The sequence below is a fragment of the Sinocyclocheilus grahami genome, unplaced genomic scaffold, assembly GCF_001515645.1.
Source record: "Sinocyclocheilus grahami isolate Dianchi unplaced genomic scaffold, SAMN03320097.WGS_v1.1 scaffold34.1, whole genome shotgun sequence".
Classification (NCBI taxonomy): Eukaryota; Metazoa; Chordata; class Actinopteri; order Cypriniformes; family Cyprinidae; genus Sinocyclocheilus; species Sinocyclocheilus grahami.
In genome coordinates, this window is record NW_015505213.1 from 1,835,502 (window position 1) to 1,860,047 (window position 24,546).

General features: G+C 36.8%; 1 protein-coding gene across 1 annotated transcript; it reads right to left on the reverse strand.

Moving 5' to 3' along the window:
• Positions 1-8,384: 8,384 nt before the first annotated feature.
• On the reverse strand, positions 8,385-23,179 carry LOC107581419 (sterol 26-hydroxylase, mitochondrial-like). The gene is made up of 8 exons (XM_016266975.1): positions 22,767-23,179; positions 18,149-18,339; positions 14,788-14,987; positions 14,465-14,658; positions 10,907-11,073; positions 10,479-10,560; positions 10,156-10,362; positions 8,385-8,785 (listed from the first exon to the last, which is right to left on the reverse strand). Exons 1-8 carry the CDS (start codon positions 23,052-23,054, stop codon positions 8,669-8,671), a joined length of 1,446 nt encoding a protein of 481 aa, XP_016122461.1. The 5' UTR covers positions 23,055-23,179; the 3' UTR covers positions 8,385-8,668.
• Between the last annotated feature and the right edge of the window lie 1,367 nt (positions 23,180-24,546).

The following is a 24,546-nucleotide window of genomic DNA, read 5'->3' on the forward strand; positions in this document are numbered from 1 at the left end:
ATCAGCTATTAGACCTTTTATTAAGACGTGTATGCCTTTCCAAATCATACCCATTCAATTGAATTTGCCACAGGTTAACTTCGCTTGAAGTGTAGTGACATCTACAAGCAAAATGAGTGCTCCTGAGCTAAATTTCAACTGTCCCAGATAAAATGGAATTCAATGGAATCATTTAGTTTTTTTATTTTTAATAAATTTGCAAAGATGTTAAAAACCTGTTTTTTGCTTGACAGTTATGGTGTATGGAGTGTAGATTGTTGTGGGGAAAAAACGAATTTAAAGCAGTTAAGGCAGCAACAAAACAAAATGTGAAAAAAATGAAGGGGTATGAATACATTCGCAAGGCACTGTATACAGTGGTTACAGAGCGATTGTGCTTAAAACGTGAATATAAAATTTCAGTCTATATACATATACGCAGTGTTGGGGGTAATGCATTACAAGTAACGCGAGTTACGTAATCAGATTACTTTTTTTAAGTATGCATTACTTTTTCATTTAGAAGAAAATATCGGAGTTAATTTTTCAAATAAGTAACTCCAGTTACTTCGTTTCCATGTATTGACTGACAGCTCTGGTGTTGCCATGCTGAGAGAAATCAGGAGTAAGTGCAGAGCGTTGTGTGTGAACATGATCTTACTGTAGTTCTAGACTAAATATGAACATGTTTACACTCATCTCACCTGCACTAAAACAGATTCAGTATTCCTCAAAATGAATAAAAACAGTCAAATGCAAACTCAGAATATTATACAAACCTGCAATAATTAAATGTGTTAAATAAGACAAATATCATTTATGTATTTAATCCCATTTTATTAACCAATATCTTTGCTACTGACCTTCGATGATCCAATTTAACCATACTAATAATCAAAAATGGCACATTTGTGTTTGATCTTAGTTATTGCTGAATAGTGTTGAACTCCTGAATTTGCGCTGCACCCTCTACTGTACAGACGTGAATTTACATTTCCTTCAGCCTGAGGCGTATTCATTTCACTTTTCTTATAAAAAAGTTCTTCTTTTACAAACATAAAAGCCCTTTAATATTAAAAACAAGCAAGCAAGCCCTGCCCAGATTTTAAAAGTAACTCAAAAGTAACGCAACGCATTACTTTCCATAAAAAGTAACTAAGTAACGTAAGTAGTTACTTTTTTTAGGGAGTAACGCAATATTGTAATGCATTACTTTTAAAAGTAACTTTCCCCAACACTGCATATACGCATATATATATATATATATATATACACACTCTCTCTCAATATTACAGTAGTTATTGTATGTGCATGTTACAGTGAAAAACTCCTGAAGAAAACAAATTGTTACTGCAGTTACTTGTATATTTATATACAAGTACACATGAACAATATAACTATATATATATATATATATATATATACACACACTTTCTCAATATTACAGTAGTTATTGTATGTGCATGTTACAGTGAAAAACTCCTGAAGAAAACAAATTGTTACTGCAGTTACTTGTATATTTATATACAAGTACACATGAACAATATAACAAATTGTGAACAATTGTTTCTGATCATTCATTCTGAAAGCAGAACAGTGGAACAATCACATGAAATATGAAAAATGCACAAACATAGCTGTCATCTACATTCTGTTCTCCATCCCAGTGATGCTTGGTAACAACCACGGTCAGGCAAAGGGAGTACTTTTTCCCTTATTAAAACAAACAATAAGGGGGGAAATGGATTAACGTGTTTATTGGTGGTGATGAACAAGCTACCTGTGCCTCGAATTTACAGCTAATTATCCTATCCATGACTCAGGGGCGGACATAACCAATAAGCTCTAAATGAAAGGCTGTTGTAGATATTGATTATATTAAATGTAATAAATAATTGTTTAAAATTACATTTAAAATGGTAACAGAATTGACACTGCATGATGCCATAAAATTAATGGACAAGTGAGAATGATGCATTCATTTCTACAATGGTTTATTAACTGAAACGTTTGTGTGTGATGCTGCATCCAAACCACTAGGTGTCAGTTTAAGTCCAAAATGACTGCCATATTGGCTAGTGCAACTACAGAGATGTGATGGTAGATCCAAACCAGGTAAGATTGTTACTAGGGGTGCAACGGTTCAACTTACTCACGGTTCGGTTTGTATCACGGTCTTAGAGTCACGGTTTCGGTACGGTTCGGTATGTGCTATGTTTAGGGAAACAACTATATTGTCAAATAAAAATAATGAAGATAACAAATAATCTAACTACAAGCAACAGCACAAATAAATACAATAGAGCAAAGATACAAATATAATAAACAGTGCTTTTCAGTTTTTTTTAGGTAGGTCTAACATTAGTTTTTAGGTACAGATATTGAACAAAGTATGCAAAAAATGTAAAATAACATTGCATATTTGACTGTATAAATTAAAGATGAATCCTTATTAAAGTTACAAAAGTTAGTCAATCAAGTGCAGTGACTGATTTCCGTGTTGTTGCCGTTTGATTAACATTAAGAAAGTGCTGTCACTTTAAGAGAACTGATACCGTACGTTCAGCCGACTATGTCTGCTAGGATACTCACCAAGACGGGAATATTTTGACATAATTTTTGAGTGAATTTGTCCATTCAAGCACAATACTTCACAGAGAGCTTAATATTTGCAAGCGTTCTGAGACGCGGGTTCACGCGCTTCGGATGAGAGCACACACAGGTCTTCTGGTGCTTTAATATTTAAACTGGCCAGTGAGTTTAGTTTAAACACAGATAGCAACGTGTGCTGTTCAGGTCTCACCTGCGTTATCAGGGAAAAAATACTATGGAAGTCACTGGCAACCACCAACTGTTTGATTACCAGCAATCTTCAAAATATCTTCTTTTGTGTTCAACATAAGAAAGCAACTCATACAGGTTTGGAACGACATGAGGGTGAGTAAATGATGACAGAATTTTCATTTTTGGGTGAACTATCTCTTTAAGTTGAACCGCGGTTCTAGTGCATGCCGAACCGTGTGTGGAGAACGGTACGGTTCGATTTTTTACCGAGAACCGTTGCACCCCTAATTGTTACCTATACGGCTTGTAATAGTAAGTAATAGTCTACAATTCAGGCCTGCAGATATAAATTTACGTAACTCTCACAATACATATTTTAAAATATTGGGGATTATTATAGGCCTATTCCTTTGAAGTAAAAAGAAATAGATTTATTTTGCTGTGTGAGTCAATAATTCATGCATCAGAGGATTAAATACAAGACAAAACTATTAAATATTTACCGTTACCTCAAAAGAAAACAATGGGATGCCTGCATGCTCCTCCGTCCATTGTTGGTATTGTGGTCATTACTTTATATCAAAATCTTTTATTCATCAAAGCCTGGTTCAGTTGGATCTCCTGTGATGAGATTTTATACTGGTGAACATTTCACTAGATCATCAATACCAGACCAGACAAATGAATAGGTCATTTCTTGAAATGCAGTTTGATATGTAGCTAATAAAATGGGGGAGACCTGTATGACTTGCTCCACAAGAATTGCAAAAAAACAAAACTGATTTGTTAGAGTGATGTACACATATACAATTGTTTATTATTATTATTATGATGTTCGATATTTACCAATTTAAAATGTTCTCCATTATTATTAAGAATTAAGATGCTTAAAATGAACTGGGTTGAGGTGGGGATTGATGGGAGAAATTAGGCTAAATGGCAGTAGTGTTACAACAGCATTCTCTGTACTTACTACTAATTTATACATTTATATAGCCTATAGGTTGTATTTTTCAAAACAAGGCATTTGTAGCAGATGAATATGGAAAAAATGACCCAAAAAACCAACAACAACAACACTCTACGCTCTCCCCAGCTGATGCTGTATAAACTAAGATGTTTTGATTTCCTAAAATGAATTCCTAAAAACAACAAAATACTCCCTTCTCTACCTTAAGCATTACACTGTAAAAAAAATTCTGTAGTTTTTACAAAAGAATTTTGGCAGCTGTGGTTGCCAGAATAATTTTGTAAAAAATACAGAAAAACTGTAAACACATCTACGGCCAAAAACTGTACATTTTACAGTATAAAACTGTAATTTACAAACAAGAAAATTTGAATGTAAATCAGTAAATGATGAATATGGAAAAAATGACCCAAAAAAACAACAACAACAACACTCTACGCTCTCCCCAGCTGATGCTGTATAAACTAAGATGTTTTAAAACTCTGCCTTAAAATGATATTGATTTCCTAAAATGAATTCCTAAAAACAACAAAATACTCCCTTCTCTACCTTAAGCATTACACTGTAAAAAAAATTCTGTAGTTTTTACAAAAGAATTTTGGCAGCTGTGGTTGCCAGAATAATTTTGTAAAAAATACAGAAAAACTGTAAACACATCTACGGCCAAAAACTGTACATTTTACAGTATAAAACTGTAATTTACAAACAAGAAAATTTGAATGTAAATCAGTAAATTCAACAATGCACACTGCTATTAAAATCTGTTTTGTACCTTTAACATACTGACAACCACCATAATAATGCAGGTGGTTAAAGAGAAAGCCAAATGAAGAATCACAGCTCATCACAAGCAGCTTCGCCACAAGCAGAAGTATATACTAACATATAGAAGGTGCACAGAGTCATTCATGCAAACACAAAACACCATCATGGTAACACACGATACTTAAATAATGCACTAAACTTTCATTAAACAACAGATGTATAAAGCCCAAATATACATAACTAATAACAAAAACTATTAAAAAAAACATGATTATTTAAACAAAATACTTTAAAATGTGGAGTGTCATGCAGGGAATTCTGGGAATATCAGTTTACAGTTTTTGACTGTAAATTATACATTGATTTGTTATTTTACTTCTAAAAACTAAAACAGCATTTTACTGTAAAATTACATGAAATGTCTGGTTAGATATTTTACAGTTTTTCCCTGTATATAGTACGGGAACTTACTATTAACCTATTAACAGTTTTTTCCCGTAGCGTTTAAAAAAACAATTGTACAGTTAAAATTACACTTATTTTTTACAGTGTACTGGACAGATTGCAGTACTGTTACTTGATCTTTAAATCCATCTGTAGAATACAAAACCAGGATTTCTCGGTTCGCAACAACTGAAAACTAGAGAATGTAAATACAGTCAGAGATGGCTTTATTGGTTTTGATAGGGTGACCATATTTTAGTTTTCCAAAAAGAGGACAGTGGGGGGTGGGGTTTGTGGGCGGGGGAAGGTTGCAGGGTTTCGCCTAACACGGTATACGTAGCAAGGTTTTTTTTGTTTGTTTGCTTGTTTTCTTTTTAGAATAAATAAAAAGAAAATAAGTAGATAGAATAGAAAAAGAATAGGGAATGCTTGTGTTAGAAGGTCATTATTTATAATAAATAAAAAGAAAACAAGAATAGAGAATGCTAGTGTTAAAGGCTCTTTTTCTTTTTAAATAAAACAAGCAGTTAGAATAGTGCGCAAATGTTAGAGGGTCAGGTTTATTTAATTAAAAAAACAAGCAGATAAAATTAGAATTAGCATTAGAATAAAGAGTGCTAGAGTTAGAGGGTCAAATGAAGATGAAAGACAGTTTTTTTTAGCCGTTTCTTGAAAATGATTAAACTCAGCTTCATTCCACCAGGAGGGAACAGTTAATGAAAAAGTCCATGAAAGTTTTATCACGGGTTGAACTTGAAAGCAAAATATTTCAATACAGGCATTTCAGTCAAATGTAATTTATGCAATATTTCAAACCTTTAACCCACTTGGGAAAATAAACCCATGGCAAACAGTTTAAAAGTAGCCCAGTTCTGTGGAAAAAACGCAGACTTGGCAACCCTACATCCAACAAGAGTTGCAGGAGTCTTTGACTGATCACAGTTCGAGAATAAGGAGCGATGACTGACAAGACCATGCTGGAGTATTTGCTGCTCAACAGATCCTGAGCTCACCGACAAATATCTGATCTTGCAAGATGTGCTCCCTTTATACAGAGTGCATGTGATCGAAAGTGAACAGCGCGAACGCTCATTCAAAAGAGATTTAAATACTTGCATACTGATAGCTTCTCCCTGATGCGACAAAATTATATACACAATATTAGAATGTTTAAAGGAGTGGACACGAAAATCACCGAGCGAAACACATATTGCGGGAGCAGGCAGCAATGGTCAGAAATTCAGCGGGAGCGGGATAAAGAAAACAGCCGAATCCCGGACATTTTGGGCAATTAAAAAATCCTGGCCGGACGGATTTTTTTAGGTCCAAAAAGAGGACATGTCCAGTGAAAAGAGGACGTATGGTCATCCTAGGTTTTGATAACATTTACAGTCGAGAGTCAGCCAATTTTAACAAAAGCCATTTATTTCAGTACTTAAAAAGCGTATGGAATGACAGAAAAAGCTTTATAAAAATGTGTATTATTTAAAAATGCTCTCATTATGCATCATTTGCTGTTATTTGCTATACGTGTGTGAATATACTGGATAAAATAGGCCTATTATGCACATTAATAATAAAATAAGCTTTTTTTTTTTAATTTTTTTAAAGGGGTCCTATTATGCTTTTTCACTTTATCAACTTTAGTCTCTAATGTTGCTGTTTGAGCATAAAAAAGATATGCAAAGTTTCAAAGCTCAAAGTCCACTTCAAAAGGAGATATTTTATTTTACAGAAATCACTTTTCAAAAACTACAACGAACGGCTCGTTTGGACTACAACGCACATTTTCCGGGATTTGTGATATCACAAATATCGACGAATGGGGACGAGACCTGACTGAGCTGCACTAGAGAAGGCAACGAGTGTTATCACTATGTCGGAGACACGCTAGCTTTCCCAAGGCAGACGAACTTAGAGTGGTTAAAATCATCCGGGTTTAAATCGCGCTCAAATTGATTTGATATTGACGCAATATTTACACTGAAGCTCGCAGGCGGCTATGCTAAGGGGCATGACATTTCTCGACCAGGCGCTGAGTGCTGCCAATCACAGCACACACTGGCCCAGCTAACCAATCACAGCACACACTGGCCCAGCTAACCAATCACAGCACACACTGGCCCAGCTAACCAATCACAACACACGCTGGCCCAGCTAACCAATCACAGTACATTTCGTATTTCAGAAGGCGGGCCTTCATTTGATACTATTCGAGCCGTTCATGCCAGACTGGGGAGAGAGGTGTTGTAATAATGTAAAACATGAAAAATAATGTGTTTTTCGAACAACCTAGTATGAGAGCCTGTTCTAGTACACCCCCAAAACAAAATCAAGACTTTATAAAAGAGCGTAATAGGACCCCTTTAAAGATAGGCTACCTCCAACACCTTTATATAAGCTAACTCCCAGTCCTTAACAGAGCAATGGCTTTAGCTTTTTATTTCCTCCTTGTTCATTTTGTCACTGTGTAAACAAAGACATAGGCCTAATTAATGAAGTACCTTGAGTAGTCAGAGCAAAATCTCGTATACTTCAATAGAAATATTTCATTTAGAACAAGTTTACACATATAAACTGGTAATAGATAGTAGATATTACGTGACATGAATCACCCGGCTGATTCTTTTGCTCAATCAGCTCGTCCAAGTCGCTTCAAAAGCTATGTCTGACAAACTCTTGAGCAACAGAGAATCACATGCACTTAACTATTATAGCTATAATTAACGTCCTTGTTGTAATATTATTGCACTGCAACTGAAACACTGAAATTGCTCTTTATTGATACAAAAACAGCTCCACTGTTATATTAGTAGCTGGATAGCCTACTATTATAGTTATTTTAAATTAGTTTAATTGTACATTTAAATTTATATTTTAGTTGCTAAGTGTAATGTCATTATTATTATTATTTAATGTGTATAGCTTTTTATACATTTTTATTTAAATTTATATCAGTACATCAAGGTACGCAAAAATAAAATGTGAATTGCTGCCTTAGCAATAGCTGAAATGCAATAAGCTTTTCACAGATGCAAGTCAACGTGAGTGGTTTGGCAACAGGTTTATTTATATAAACTACCATTTCTAGTTCATTCCGTTTCCAGTTAAACTTTCGATTTAATCCGTTGCTTTCATCCTGGCTCGGAACAAATATCAAGGGAAGAGTAGATTTCCAAAGAATGTCTTTTGATTAAAGTTTGAACAAATGCCATAACATCAAAATTAAATGAATATATTAAAAACAGCAAAGATAGCATCATTAAAAAAAATAATAGAGTCTTTTTAAAAACATTCTTTCTGCTTGATCAGATACTTGATGGGCATAGCAAATAGCAGGTTTTGTTGTCTAGTATCTCTGCAGAGTCACTGCCACCAACACATGAACAGAAGGTCTTTGTTTCTTCTGTCTCTTTCCTGATTTCCCTTCACACTGTTTAAAAAAAGCAATAGTGATTTTGCAAGAGACTTGGTACTCATATCTCTCTGTTGGATTTTTTTAGACTGTTTGCAAATGCTTCTTTAACAATGTAACCTAGGTGAATTGAACACCTCAGCTGTAAATATCTCTTATAATATTTAAGCTCAGTTGTGATTTTTCACTTTTAACCTAAATGACCACAGACAGCATTTCACAAAAACTTCTCAAAAGGCAAACTTTAAGGCAAAATTATTTGAATTAAAGGTACTGATTTTGGTTAACAGATTGATTGGAGCTGGCTGGCATCAAGCCCGAGGGATAAACTGTAGGTCAATAGGTTTGGAGGGAATGAGCAGGGTTCTGGTTTTGGGATGTATCGACGGGGCTCCCTCCTCCGTTCTGACTTCATAATGTTGCATCAGCTGTGGGGTAAAAGGGCAAAGTGTTAAATTAATGAGAGCATGAGAGAGATAACAATAGTGAGGTAACTGAAGTTTAAACATCAGCTTCAAATTAGATCAACAAGAAGTTTGGAATGCACGTGACTAAATATATTTCTTAGAAAACAGATTGAAATTTTATTTGAAACTTTTTCGATTTAAAGGTTTCTTTAAAGTTAAAGAAAACTAGTTTTAGAGATCTAAATTGTGCATATATGGAATTTCTATAACAAATCTAAACTGTCATATTTTTTAATGAATGGGCTGATCAGATAGTGAAGGAAAACTAAACTAAATATAAGATTTGATTAGTGTAACTTTCTTCATCACTACATAATGTCATTTGTGATATTTCTCAGACTTTTCCATCTGGCGTGTCCATACTTTGTAAACTAGCAACGAACAATGAAAGCTAAAGCAATAGGCCCGGGTATTGAAATTGAAAACAATTTACAAGCTTTTGGTTTGATTTTGAGCCAATTTGATATAGATGCATTTGTAATTTTATTAGGTACAGTACATGTAAGTTTTTCTTAAAAATCTAAACTAATGCTGTAAATTATACAGGGTAACCCGTCAGTTGCTACTATAAAATGAATGGTTAAAATGAACAACATATTCCAAATTCAATTGCAGTTTTTTAGATATAATAATCGACACTCAAACTTAGTTGTATACAAACATTCAAACTGTACATAAGGCAGTTTTTATATGAACCTTTTAACTATGTGCGTCTACTCCAATTCATTTTTAAAACATGAACATTTAAATGGAGGATGTTCTAAAAATGTTTTGATGACAGATTTATTCAATCGTACCATAAATAAGACAGTGATTATGTAATATAGTGCAAATATTCAGCAAAATGCTCCTCTCTAGAGTCTTTTTTTTAGCTAACTCAGGCTTTCCTGAGGTAAATGTCGCATTACATAACATTGTTTACAAGCTGTTTTATTGACCGCTGTTGAAACACTGATTGAGCGATTACATGAGACATGATACTTTTCAGTGAGTTGTACTGTGCTTTCAACACACCTTCTGATGTTCATTTATGTTTATTTCATGCTATAACTAGTACTAAAGAGGACTGATGTGCACTTGCCATATGAACTGAGGCACACCATATTAAAGTGTGTCAGAATTTTGTTATACAATTGACAGAATTTGAAAGCTTAGACTTTTGGAAGTATATTTATCAGACTTTGGATGTATATTTTGGAATTTAGGGATGATGATTGATTGAAAACAGCTAATCAATATTGTCAACCTGGTTTTGTTCTTGGTTTAACAGAATATTTTGACTATTGGGTGTGAAACTGAACTTGCAGATAGTGTGAAAGCGTCATACTTACTCTACTTAGGGCAAAGTACATCTCCAGCTCTGCGACCCTCTTCCCCACGCAGGCCCGAACACCAACCCCAAACGGGACAGAACTGTAGGGGTGATGCTGAGAGCGAGACGGGTTGTCTCTCAACCAGCGGTCTGGAACAAAGCACTCCGGTTCAGGGAAATTACTCTCGTCGTGACTAACAGCGTAGTGACAGAGATGGAACTGTGTCTGTGAAGAGAGAAAGAGAGAGAAAACACATGAAGGCTGGAGTTAGGCCAGGTTTAATTACTGTATTACATGTTTCAATAGAACTATTTGAGCTGTGCACGTGTCTGTGTGGTTACCTTCTTAGGGAACCAATAATTATCCACAATTACTTCCGAATCCACAGTCAGGCGTCCATTACCAGGGACAACAGGATAAATCCTATGATTAAAAAGCAGCATATTGTGAGAAAATACATTTGAATCTAAGGTGCTGTCAAAGGTACCAAAGTACTACATTTTGAAATGAGTTCACTGCAAATTCATTGTTTCTCCAAAAGATATCTGCATGTTTAAATCCCTGTGAAGGACATTATTGATGATGTGAGTTGTTTGTTTAAATAAGTACAGAGCAAAGGTTATTTTTGTCGCAGTATAAAATGAGTGAGGTTTGGCCACTCCTGCATAATGTGGGAAACAAATGACCACTTTCACCCCTTTCAAGATAGAATAGCACTGTTTTCCCTGCACTTAGTGTTTGGGGGTGGACTAGGACGGATTTCCCTCACCTGAGAGTTTCTTTGATGACAGCCTTCATGTAGGGCATCCTTGTCAGGTGTTCTGCGGTCGGCAGCTCTTTATTCGGACACACAGATGCGATCTCATTATAGAGGCGGTTCTGTACTTCTGCATCTCTTGCGAGGTGGTACAAGGTCCATGATAATGTGTTGGACGTCTTTCAAGGACAAAGAAAATAGGCATTATCAAATAATGCATGACACCTGATTGGCAAAGTGAAATATGCCCAGAAGATGAGGGGGCGGGGCTCTCTCAAATCAGCAGCTATACGTTGCAGAAACAGGTTAAGACATCAGCAAGGAATGCTGCTTTAGCAGGTTATCGACCCTGTGTTGCTAAATGTGGGACATAATTTAGCCGAACGCGCTGGAAATCTGATAAACAGTGGCCTTGACGGACCCTGAGAGACATTTACACAGAGATTAGGAACATAGTACATAATATGTTAAAGGTTATTTATCAGTTAGGGATGGATAAGACCGTCGACAAGTTCTGTCCGTGAAACAATAGTGGGACACGTTTAAAGTTAATGTGGTGGATTACATCTGTGGTTATCCCCTGTGTGAACTCACCTTGACCACAATTGATTAAAAGTAACTATAAGGACGGGTCAGAAAGTGAAGATTGTCTTTGCGGATACCACTTGTTACAATACTATTTCTAATGCAATACAACTGCATTGAATTTTGATAAGTTGACTCCAGTGGCCAAAAGCGACCAAATAATGAATACATATGTACACAAGAAGGCAGATGCTTTTGCCTATCAGAATTTTAGTAGAAATTTTGGTCATGATAATTCTGTTTTTAAGAAGGTGCATCCAGTTAAAGTAGTTCAGCTTTTTTGAAAACCTGTGCACAAGATCATATCCTATGGTGTCAAACCCTACTCTAGAGGGACTCCTTCAGAATCTCTAGATTAGAACATGTGTATGTTGAGGCTAAACATAAGGTCAGAATTACCTCATGTAATTCTGACCTGAGTCTGATGGACCCTAGTCATACAGGACTTACTAGTTAGTCAGAAAAATCGCCAACTAGTACATTTTGAAAATATGCCATTTTATGCATCCCTAACCTTGTGAAAATTAAGTGTGCTTAACTGCATTGAAAATGCACTTGTAGTGTACTTCAAATCTTAAAAGTATACATTTAAAAAAAAAACGTACTTGCAGATTTTAACGGCGTAAAGAAATTAATCAAGGATGCAAATTGATCAAAAGTGACAGTAAAGATATTTATAAAATAAAAAATGTATATATTGGAATTTTGTATATGTGACCCTGGACCACAAAACCAGTCTTAAAGGGTTAGTTCACCCAAAAATGAAAATTAGCCCATAAATTACTCACCCTCAAGTCATCCTAGGTGTATATTACTTTCTTCTTTCAGACGAATCCAGTCGAAGTTATATTAAAAATTGTCTTTGATCTTTCAAGCTGTTTAATGCCACTCAGCAGGTGTTGCATGCATCAGTCCAAAAGCACTTAATTAAAATGCGCCCATCCATAAAAAAAAAAATGTCTCACACGGCTCCGGGGGGTGAACAAAGGCCTTCTGTAGCGAATCGATGCGTTTTTGTAAGAAAAATATCCATGTTCAAAACGTAATAATCACTTTAATGTAGCTTGCACTCACAGTTGTACACTGGAAGCAGCTCCGGGCGGATGACGTATGGAGGTTGGCTTTGCGCATGCGCCGCTCAGAAGTGACGCACTCGGAAGCGCAGGGGAGAGATCAAAACAAAACAACGGTCACTAATTAGAAGTACAAAACGAGGATTTGTAAAGAAGAATGTCGGAGGATTTCGATATAAGCCAAGAGGAGACTGGTTTGACTTTGCTAAAGTAAAGAAACTTTGCTTCCTTTGCTCCGGTTAATAAACGTTGGTTTTCACGAGACCCATACGTCTTGCTCCCAGAACTGCTTCCAGTTTACTACAGTGAGCACAAGCTAGATTAAAGTGATTATTACGTTTTGAATATGGATATTTTTCTTACAAAAACACATCGATTCACTACAGAAGGCCTTTGTTCACCCCCCGGAGCCGTGTGAGACACTTTTTTTTTTATGGATGGGCGCATTTTATTTAACTGCTTTTTGACTGATGCATGCAACACCCGCTGAGTGCCATGAAACAGCTTGAAAGATCAAAGACCATTTTTAATATAACTCCGACTGGATTCGTCTGAAAGAAGAAAGTCATACACACCTAGGATGACTTGAGGGCGAGTAATTTTCATTTTTGGGTGAACTAACCCTTTAAGTGTCAATTTTTCAAAATTGAGATTTATACATCATCTGAAAGCCGAATAAATAAGCTTTCCATTGATGTAAGGTTTTTAGGATAGGACAATATTTGGTCGTGATACAACTATTTGAATATCTGAAATCTGAGGGTGCAAAAAAATCTAAATATTGAGAAAATCACCTTTAAAGTTGTCCAAATGAAGCACTTAGCATTACCAATCAAAAACTAAGTTTTCATATATTTACGGTAGGAAATTTACTAAATATCTTCATGGAACATGATCTTTACTTAATATCCTAATGATTTTTGGCATAAAATTAAAATCTATAATTTTGACCCATACAATGTATTTTTGACTATTGCTACAAATACACCCCAGCGACTTAAGACTGGTTTTGTGGTCCAGGGTCACATATAACATACACAGATACATATATACACACACACACACACACACACACAGTATCTCACAGAAGTGAATACACCCCTCACATTTTAGTAAATATTTTATTATACCTTTTCATGTGACAACACTAAAGAAATGACACTTTGCTACAATGTAAAGTAGTGAGTGTACAGCTTGTATAACAGTGTAAATTTGCTGTCCACTGGGGAGCTGCAGTTCATTGAGGGAACCATGAATGCCAACATGTACTGTGACGTACTGAAGCAGAGCATGATCCCCTCTCTTTGGACACTGGGCCACAGGGCAGTATTCCAACATGATGACAACCCCAAACACACCTCCAAGACGACCACTGCCTTGCTAAAGAAGCTGAGGGTAAAGGTGATGGATTGGCTAAGCATGTCTCCAGACCTAAACCCTACTGAGCATCTCAAGGTCTCTAACATCCACCAGCTCCGTGATGTCATCATGGAGGAGTGGAAGAGGACTCCAGTGGCAACCTGTGAGCTCTGGTGAACTCCATGCCCAAGAGGGTTAAGGCAGTGCTGGAAAATAATGGTGGCCACACAAAATATTGACACTTTGGGCCCAATTTGGACATTTTCACTTAGGGGTGTACTCACTTTTGTGGCCAGCGGTTTAGATATTAATGGCTGTGTGTTGAGTTATTTTGAGGGGACAGAACATTTACACTGTTATACAAGCTGTACACTCACTACTTTACATTGTAGCAAAGTGTCATTTCTGCAGTGTTGCACACATGAAAAGATATAATAAAATATTTACAAAAATGCGAGGGGTGTACTCACTTCTGTGAGATACTGTATATAACCAATATGCTAATGATATATTGTGCGTCCCTAATGCAGACATTAAACTTCAGCATACCTACGTCATACAAGTCATCCCATGCCTGGACAAACCGTTTCCAGAACGGGAAGATGTGACGGGTCCAGCGTGGGAAAAAAAGAACCATCTCTGACAGCGCCAACATGTCATTGACGGCAGATATGAACCGCAGGGTGTCTGTGGGAATTTCCTCCTGTAAACAGCCTAATCGAGTTTCGAACAGGATCGAGGAGATTCCTGAACAGCAGGAAAGAAAAACCACAGTCAAAATAAAAATTCTAGACTTCACAAGAGTATAGTGCTGTTTGTTCAAACATTACTGCGACGAGCTCCAGGATATTGTTACCATTCTCTATCTGCACATACCCTCAAAGCCAAATTTGTAGAGCTCAGAGGCGAGGTCCTTGACGGTGACCTGGTCTGGACTGCGCAGACGCAGGAGTTCCACACGCTGTAGGAGATCAGACACAACCTCGTGAATTATGGGAGCATATGCTGCTACTTCCTTCAGTTTAAGCATCTTAGGGTTCAGAGCACTGCGGATGCGATACCACTCAGGGCCTGTGCTGAAAAACGCAGAAAAAAAGTCTAAATTGGTGATTTTATCAAATATTGGCATTAAAGAAATGCATTATCATCTAAAAGCTTGGGGTGGGTACGATTTTTTAAAAAGTATTTAAATGAAGTATCTTACTCTCACCAAGGCTGTATTTATTTGACCAACAATACAGTTAAAACAGGTATACTGTAAAATATTATTACAATTTAAAATAACTATTTTCTATTTTAATGTATTTAAAAATGTGCTTTTATGGCAAAGTTGAATTTTATCAGCCATTGGGTTTTTTGTGTTTAAGAAACATTTCTTATTGTTATCAATATTGAAAACAGTTGTGCTACTTCATTTTTTTTGTATTTTTTTTTGTGGAAGCCATGATACATTCTTACATATTATTAGTATTCTTTGCTCAGAGCATTTATTTGAAATTTAAAAAAAAAAACTTCTGTAACATTATTAAAGTCTTTACTGTCACTTTTGATCAATTTAAGAGTCCTTGCTGACTAAAAAGAATCTTTAATTTTTTTTCATCTGAACCAAATAAAAAAATCTTCAATTTTTATTGTAGGCATTTTATGGTAGTGTAGTCCACTCCAAAAATGAAACTTTTGTCATAATTTATTTGAAGAGTTCAGATGCAAAAGCCTCCAAGTGCCATCTGAAATTTGTTCTTCTAAAAAGAACCATCATTGCCATTAAAGTGAAATTACTGAACCTACACATAGGAGCCTGAGAAAAATGCTCATTTTAGAAGAAAATTTCAGATGGGACTTAGTGGCTTTTGCATCTGAACTTGTTATTTATTATAAATGTCATCCCAAACCCATATGACCTTCTTGCACTCATTGAACACCAAAGGTTGAAGTTTTGAAGGAAATTCTGGCCAAACATTTCAATAGTATATCAGTAAGAATATTAAGTAAAGGACTGGGGCTGTCAAATTCCAAAATGACAAACAATCAATCAAACCAAAATTCGGTTAATCTTGAGGTCCACCATTCATGGGAATCATGATAGAAATAGATTTGATTCATATCTTTTTAATGAATCACTTGATACAATTCACAATAGTGCTCTGGATGATTTGTATAGAATAGAATTGATCTGGTTATTGAGTTCAACCAAAGTCCCATTCAAGGAAAGTCTGTTCACTCGGCGGCCATATTTGCAACGCCTCCGGGTAGCTCAAACAAGACCAAGTCCTATTTAAATGAATGGGGGGGATCCTGAAATCTCAAAAAATGCTCGCTGAAGTCGCAATTAAATTACATATTTCAAATCGGCAAACAAAATATGAAATGAACGGCTCAATGAATTTTGTTTCTTATGCTAAAATAGCGTAAAAAAAGCTTATTTTTCAGGCTAGACCAGCCAATGCGCATGCGCAGTTATATTGCGCTTATGACTGTGCATGCTCACATGTACACATTTCATAGTACTGAATTTTTAGATTATAATTTGAAACGCATTGACTTGACTGATTTATATAGGTTCTTGCTCACAAAATTGCCGACAGGTCCAGATATTTAGCATGCCAAATATTTCATGGGCATCGGCGACGCATTGGCGATTCTCTCAGATCGCGTTTTTGATAATTCACACTGTGTGATTGTCACTCGCGTGAACAAGCACCAATTTGCCTCCGATTTCGCAAAACCTGTCGGCGAGTGACAATCGAGGCTAAAATCGTGCAGTGTGAACCGCTGCTGTGACGCAATGACTTTACCAATCAGCGATTGGCTCTTTCATTTAGAAGGCGGGACTATTTCGCCATATTGCGCGTTGCATTTTCTCCCATTCTACGTCCGAAAGCCTAGGCAGCTGACTTGCTGCCTTATGAGGCAATGACTTTGCAGGCAGCGTTTTTGCACGAAGGCACCTCATGAAACTTATTTCGGACAGGCTTCTGAGGCAGCGTAACGGTTTAATGATCTACAACAAAATAGAACGAGTTTTTGTGATAACTAAACGAATATTTAATTATTATAATACTGATTTATATTGCGCTTATGACTGTGCATGCTCACATGTACACATTTCATAGTACTGAATTTTTAGATTATAATTTGAAACGCATTGACTTGACTGATTTATATAGGTTCTTGCTCACAAAATTGCCGACAGGTCCAGATATTTAGCATGCCAAATATTTCATGGGCATCGGCGACGCATTGGCGATTCTCTCAGATCGCGTTTTTGATAATTCACACTGTGTGATTGTCACTCGCGTGAACAAGCACCAATTTGCCTCCGATTTCGCAAAACCTGTCGGCGAGTGACAATCGAGGCTAAAATCGTGCAGTGTGAACCGCTGCTGTGACGCAATGACTTTACCAATCAGCGATTGGCTCTTTCATTTAGAAGGCGGGACTATTTCGCCATATTGCGCGTTGCATTTTCTCCCATTCTACGTCCGAAAGCCTAGGCAGCTGACTTGCTGCCTTATGAGGCAATGACTTTGCAGGCAGCGTTTTTGCACGAAGGCACCTCATGAAACTTATTTCGGACAGGCTTCTGAGGCAGCGTAACGGTTTAATGATCTACAACAAAATAGAACGAGTTTTTGTGATAACTAAACGAATATTTAATTATTATAATACTGATTTCTCACTAGAAATAACATCAAAAGTGCAAAAAGTTAGTCAGAAATATACATTTACCCACAACCTGACCACCAAACGCAACTTTCAGATGCCATCTTTAATTTTTTATCCCAACCATCACGGTATGGAACGCACAGGATTGTGGGATATCAAAGGCAGCGAAGGATACATCTATGCTGCCTTCAAAATTCGATCAGAAGAAGGTACCTCCGAAGACAGGAAGTGAAGCAGAATTTGTATTTGGACATGCCTTGATGCCTTCATGCCTTGAAATGCTGCCTCTGAAGGCAGCATTTTAGAGCTTTCGGACGCCGTGAACCATCTTTGTATTTCTATAGTCTTTGGTTCAACTAAAGATTATCATGGAATAATCTTACATTTAGTACTGTTTGGCACACAGAGCTATTGTATTGCTTGGACGATGTGGTGTAAAAGAGTCATAAAGGCTGATTTTATCATACTTTTATGGTGCTTTTGCGTCCTCAAGATGATCCAGAGCTCCAGAAAAAATAAAGTCAAACAGGTTTGGCACAGCAGACTATGTGTGAAGGAGAGAGGTGCTTACTCTACATGAATTCCGTATGCCTGTCCTCTCATGTCTCTGTATTCTTTCCAGTGAGGCAGATCAGTCCGCACTGGGTAACGACCCTCCTGTCGGATCACCTGTGCAATCAGTTCAGCCGTCGCCACATTTACCACATCAAACGGCCCAAAGCGTGACCGCCAGATCGGACCATACAGGCGCTTATGCTCCACCTGCAATAGACGTGGGGGGAAAATCATTGTGTGTTTATTGCCAATTATTTATCGTACACAATAGGCCATTTAGCTACTTACGTACATTACAGATAATAAATGGACTCTCCTTCCTGGAGTAACCTAAGGTTAAATAGGAGTCGTGTCATTTTGTAAAATGTTTAAAGGGATCATATGATGCTGCTAAAAAGAACATTATTTTGTGTATTTGGTGTAATGAAATGTGTTTATGCAGTTTAAGGCTCAAAAAACACATTATTTTCCACATACTGTACATTATTGTTTCTCCTCTGCCCCGCCTTTCTGAAACACGTCGATTTTTACAAACTTCATTGTTCTAAAAAAAAGCAAGGTGTGCTGTGATCTGCCAGCTATCCAGTGCGTTGTGATTGGCCGAATACCTCAAGTGTGAGACGGAAATGTTACACCCCTTACCATATTGTGATGATGCCCTGTCAGGCCGGAGCGATGATTCAAAAACATGAAAACCCATTATAAACGAGGCATTCGTTTCATCTAGTGGGGACATAATTATGGATTATAATGACTTATACTGTCTTTTTACGCGTTGCATCGCGCTGCGCCGCATAAACATAAAACCATGTCTGCATTTGTGATCGGAGAAATGACAAACAACAAGCCCTACTCTACACTGCCCAAAAAACTCCTTTTAAATTTATAAAATATAAAAACTCTTTAAATATAAAAAACGTACTTACAATCTTTGAGTCAGAACAGCCGGCATTGTAGTCTACTCTCCCAGGATCAGTAAACAGTCCTCCATAAAATGCTCTGCACACATCTGAATATTTGGGTTGAAGTGTTCTGGAACAGTGTTGTAAATACAACTTAACCACTGATTTCTAGTCGTGTCCATTTTTGGAAGGCCAAACAAAGTAGTTTCGCTTTCACAACGAAACACAGCGTCACACACGGCTGTCTAGAGTGAGCAGAGGCGGCGGATTCGACGAAGGAGGCTTGCGGCAACCACATGTGACGACCCCGGGCTGGACTCCGCTTCGTCCACGGTGAAAGTCGATCCAGCGATCCACAGCGCAAAGTTGATGTATTTCCTCAGCAACCAGCACGGATCAGCTCCAGGCATGACGAAGCAGATATAGTCCTCTTTTGGAAGACCAAACAAAGTAGTTTCGCTTTCACACCGAATCACACAGTGGCCTTCACGACTTGGTGGCGGCAGCAACAATACTACAGTGAGAATAAAAGTTACGCCTTCCTTCTTTGCGTAAACATTTGGGCAGCGTTATGCAAATCTTCCCACATAGCGATGTAGATATGTGGGGGCGTGTTAGAACGAGACGTTTTAGGTAGGCGTGGCTGACTCTTAACTTTTATAAAGAATATTTCTTTGGATTTGAGACTTTAGTCTTTGCAACTTTACAGATCTTCTTTATGCACCAAGAGCTTGTAACACTCCAAAGAGAAAGGAAAAATTGAAATCGCCTCATATGACCCCTTTAAATACCATCTCCCATTTTTGTTTAATGCAGTGATTCTAAACTAGGGGGCCAGGGCCCTCCAGAGGGCCTCAGCAAACTCCCAAGGAGACCTCAAGATGACGTAAAGAATAGTTCACCCAATAAAATGAAAATCTACTCATCCCTAAGGCCATCCAAGATGTAGACGAGTTTGTTTCTTCAATGAAAGCAATATTATGGATAGAGGACTTGTATTTTAGCTGGATGTTAAAAATGTCTTGATAGATTTATTTATTACAAACGAAAAAAATTTAGAAGACACAAAAAGATCATAAAGCTGTTGTAAAATGAATCCATATGGATTAAGCAGGGGTGTATTCCAGAAAGCAAGGTTAACTTACCATCTGCTAAATCCTGAACTCTCGGTTGATTAACCCAAACCTTGCTTACTCGAGGTATGTTGGTTCCATAAACGTGTCCAGGAGTAAGTTCATTCAACACAGAGAATGTTCCTGGTTAACACGCAACACATTCTCAACTATACATACATATATATTAATAATACATAATTAAATCTGTTCAGCATTTTGCCTAAAACAATTGGTCAATTAATATTTAACAACATCTAATATCTATTACAGCCTCAATAGATACTAGTAACTATTGGAATAGATATGATTAACTAAGCTAATAAATTCTAATAGCTAATAATTATGTACTAGTGTTGTGGCAATTTTCCATTTCAATGAAGGTAAGACAAGTCTTTTGAAGATTCATTGCAAGAAAAGGTCTACACTCTACAGTCATAACAGTCATTCAAGTTGGCTGCAGAGCGCAACAAAAGGAGGAACACTTTGACTCAGTATTTATACTCCAATCAAACCAGGATGCTTCAATCTCATTCAATCATACTGCATTTTCAACATATGCATCCATTTAAGGCATCTATGTCCCCTAGAGGTGTTTTAATGCAAATCATCTTCTTAGAAGCTAGGATGTAGGGTCTCTAAAATAACATTCCTTTTTCCAGGTGTTTCACACTTGTCTGCACACACTAGGGATGGGAAGATTCCCCGATTCGCTCGGTGCATCGGCATAAAAAGTTAACGATGCGATGCATCAGTTTAAAAAGTGTGTATCGGCTACAAGTCGCATTTGTATCGTGATGCATCGTTTCTAACATATTTGCAACGGTAAAAAAAGATTTATCTATATATAATTACTAGTGGATGCGCTATACTTTTATTATTTAGAAAGTGACCAATAATCTGTGATCTATGTAGGAGACCCGAGAAAAAAACTGGGATTAAAGTCCAAAACCTGACTTGAAATAACCTAACAAATCAATCGGGGCTAAAGCGTTTCCATAAACAACGAATTAAGCTCACACAATCTCACTAATTTGTGCACGCTTATTCTTAAGCAGCCCTTAATGTCGATTATGGATCAAATCGATCCACCATGGCAAACAGCGAATATATTCGTGCTGTTTAATGCATTTGAGACGTTGTGTTTTCCTCAGTGCATAACTGACATGCCAAAGGTATATTTTTCATCTGTAAATGTTAGAAAGTCATGCAAATATATCCATTTCGCTGTCAGGAGTGGGCGAGGCTTACGCGAGTGAACGAGTGCTGCTGCACGCAAGCACGCTAAACAGACGGCGTGCAATCGAATAGGAGCGCAATAATTCTGAGTAAAATATACATTTTGCTAAAATATTTGTTGTTGGACATTAAATGTGCCTTTTGTAGAATTTTAAACCTTCAATTTCTTTATTATTTATTTTGATTTTAATTCAGTGATTTTAATGCTTTAAAGAGCAATTTTAGACTGTAATGTTCTAATGTTCTGCTATGGTACAGCTGTCATTAAACCAGAGAGAGCCTTTCTGCTTGGCTAGCACTGTAAAATAAAAAAATTTTAAAAGTCAAATAATAGCGTTCCTATTGGTCAGTGTTAGAGGAACTCCGCTTAATCTGAGAGTTAACCTGCTTTAGTTTCCCAGCATAAGTTGCCACAGTGACTGAAGTTGACCTATGTTAAATTTGCTTTATGGAACCAAATCATTTGCCAATGAGTCAGACTAAATAAAATAAGCCTGGCTTATTTGGTAAACTTGTTTTATGAAACAGGCCTTGCGGCATTAAAAGTGATCATATTTTTTCCATTGCATCGAATCGCATTATGTTGCATCGAATCGAAATCGGATCGCAATGCATCGTAACAAGGGTGAATTGTATCGTATCGGTAGCTGCTTCATATGTATCTTTAATGTATCGTATCGTTGGCTATGCATCGAGATGCGTATCGTATCGGCCTCAGTCATGAGATGCACATCCCTAGCACACACACGCATACATTTCCTGTTGGTCTTTTAGCACATCAAAATCCCTCCATCATACTGATGAAGCATTCAGAAAGTTTAAAGAACGCTGTTTAGTAAAGCAAATAATAATCAAATTTCCCGCAAAACTAGAAACATTTACGGAAAGCCTGAAATGACAGAAGACCATAAAAATGATAAGTACTAGAAGGACTGTTGAAATAATTAAAAATAATAATACCAAATAGCTACTAGTGAAACTGGAAAAGATACTAGTCACATTTGAATTACTAACATACATTTAGATATTAGATTTAAGGAATACATACTAAAAGGGCTTTCCATACTGATTTCACATTCCAGAGATATCAGCTGCCAGCATCAGGCAGGATTTCCCGAGTCTAAGAAGCCTATTTTAATGCTTGTTAAACATCATAAAAATGTTCCTTAACAAATCAGTTCCTGCACGAGTAGTTAGCAATGTCTCAACACTTTGCTTTACATAGTTTCATATACAGGCTATTTATAAATATGGACATTCATTTGATGTATTGATGACTGTGTACATCTTAAAACACTCCCAAAGAAACGTTATTCCTGTTACGCAGTAGTTTGAGTGTACAAACTTGCAAATTCATAAAGCAAAAAAAAAAGTGTCTTACCTGCATTGCATGACTTTTATCCGCGTATCCTTTAACGAAGAGCCAGTACGCAGTTGTTGCCAGGCTGGGTCCCGGTAGATCATCTATGGTTTTGTAGTTTCCAGAGATCGATGTTGCGCTGTGCAAATCTACATCGCCTGGTTGAGACTTCAGGGTTCGCGCTATGAATTCATAAAATGGCGCATATTTTTTGCCAACATGAGATGCGAGACGATCAGCTTTTACAAGAGAAGACAACATGATGACTGGCGTCTGTCGAACTGGACATCTGAAACTAGACGACAGCATACTAAGATGTTTTGTGTCAAACCCTGGGCGGGATTCATAGTGTCTCAAAGCCTAGTGAACTGCCTACATAGACAACATTGCCACGTTTCAAACCAAAACGCCTATGATGCTCAACAAAGCCATCTAGATGAACGGTTCACTGGGTCTGTGGTTTTGAGACACAGCCCGGAACGGTGCGCACACACCCAGAGTTTGACACAATGTAACTGTCACACGTGGAAAAACACAAGGCGTTACTGTTAAGTCACCTGTATAAAAGGTATACTAGGGTCTTTTTTTTTTTTTTACAGCTAAAACAAAGCACTACCTTTCTGAAGTTTGGGGTCAGTACGGTTTTTTGTTTTTTTTAAGAAAAAAAATAATTAATACTTTTATTCAGCAAAGATGCATTAAATTGATCAAAAGTGACAGTAAAGACATTCATACATTTGTATTTCAAACAAATCCAGAGGCGGACAAAGTACTCAACTCTATTACTTGAGTGAAAGTACAGATACTGCTGGTCAAATATTACTCCATTACAAGTAGAAGTTGTAAAGACAGATTTTTACTTAAGTAAAAGTACAGAAGTACTTGCTTTTAAAAGTACTTAAGTACCAAAACCTTTTTTATGTCAATGCACTGTTTTATTGTTGTAAGTAATACTTGCAATACTTCTGATGCAACTTTGAATACATTACACCTACTAGCTTGTAGTATCGTTGGAATAAAGAGCTTTTAGAATGTTAAAAACCTATGGGGGAAAAAATTAACACCCCTACCCACGCTCATAAAAGCAGGATGGTAGTGATCTCACACAGCTCTGACAGTGTGTGCGTGTAGCCATTCATCCACATTTGAACAGAGTCGACAGTGAAATCCTGTAAATACAGAGTGATAAGAAAGAAAGAAAAATCAAACCTGCTTTAAAACCCAGCAACACAACTGTAGCTGTATAGCTTTACAACAGCAACACTGCTTTAACATTCGAGGACCTTGATAGAAATGTAGTGGAGTGAAAAGTACAATATTTGTCTTTCAAATGTAGTGAAGTTAAAGTCATAAGTTCCCAGAAAAAAATAATACTCAAGTAAAGTACAGATACTCAAAAAGTGTACTTAAGTACAATACTCAAGTAAATGTACTTAGTTACTGTCCACCTCTGAGTCAAATGCTATTCCTTTGAACTTTCAATTCATCAAAGAATCCTGAAAAACTTGTATCAGAGCTTCCCTCCCACAAAAATATTAAGCAGCACAACTGTTTTCAACATTCAAAACAAACAAACAAAAGTTTCATCAGCAAATCAGCTTTAGAATGATTTCTGGAGGATCATATGACACTGAAGACTGGAGTAATAGTAATACTAGAGAAAATTGTTATTTTAAATTATAATTATATTTTACAATTGATCAAATAAGTGCCACCTGGGCGGGTATCAGGGACATCTTTCATAAACATAAAAAAAATTATAACTTACAGACCACAAACTTTTGCATGCTATATGGCTACA

Bases quoted from the DNA above. Each gene is read 5' to 3' on its own strand.
- LOC107581419 (XM_016266975.1), bottom strand. From the start codon at position 23,054: ATGCTGTCGTCTAGTTTCAGATGTCCAGTTCGACAGACGCCAGTCATC. The intron at 18,340-22,766 runs GTAAGACACTTT...CGTCTATTGCAG, and splicing joins ATAAAAGTCATGCAATGCAG to GTGGAGCATAAGCGCCTGTA. The intron at 10,363-10,478 runs GTAACCACACAG...CTCTCTTCACAG, and splicing joins ATTATTGGTTCCCTAAGAAG to ACACAGTTCCATCTCTGTCA.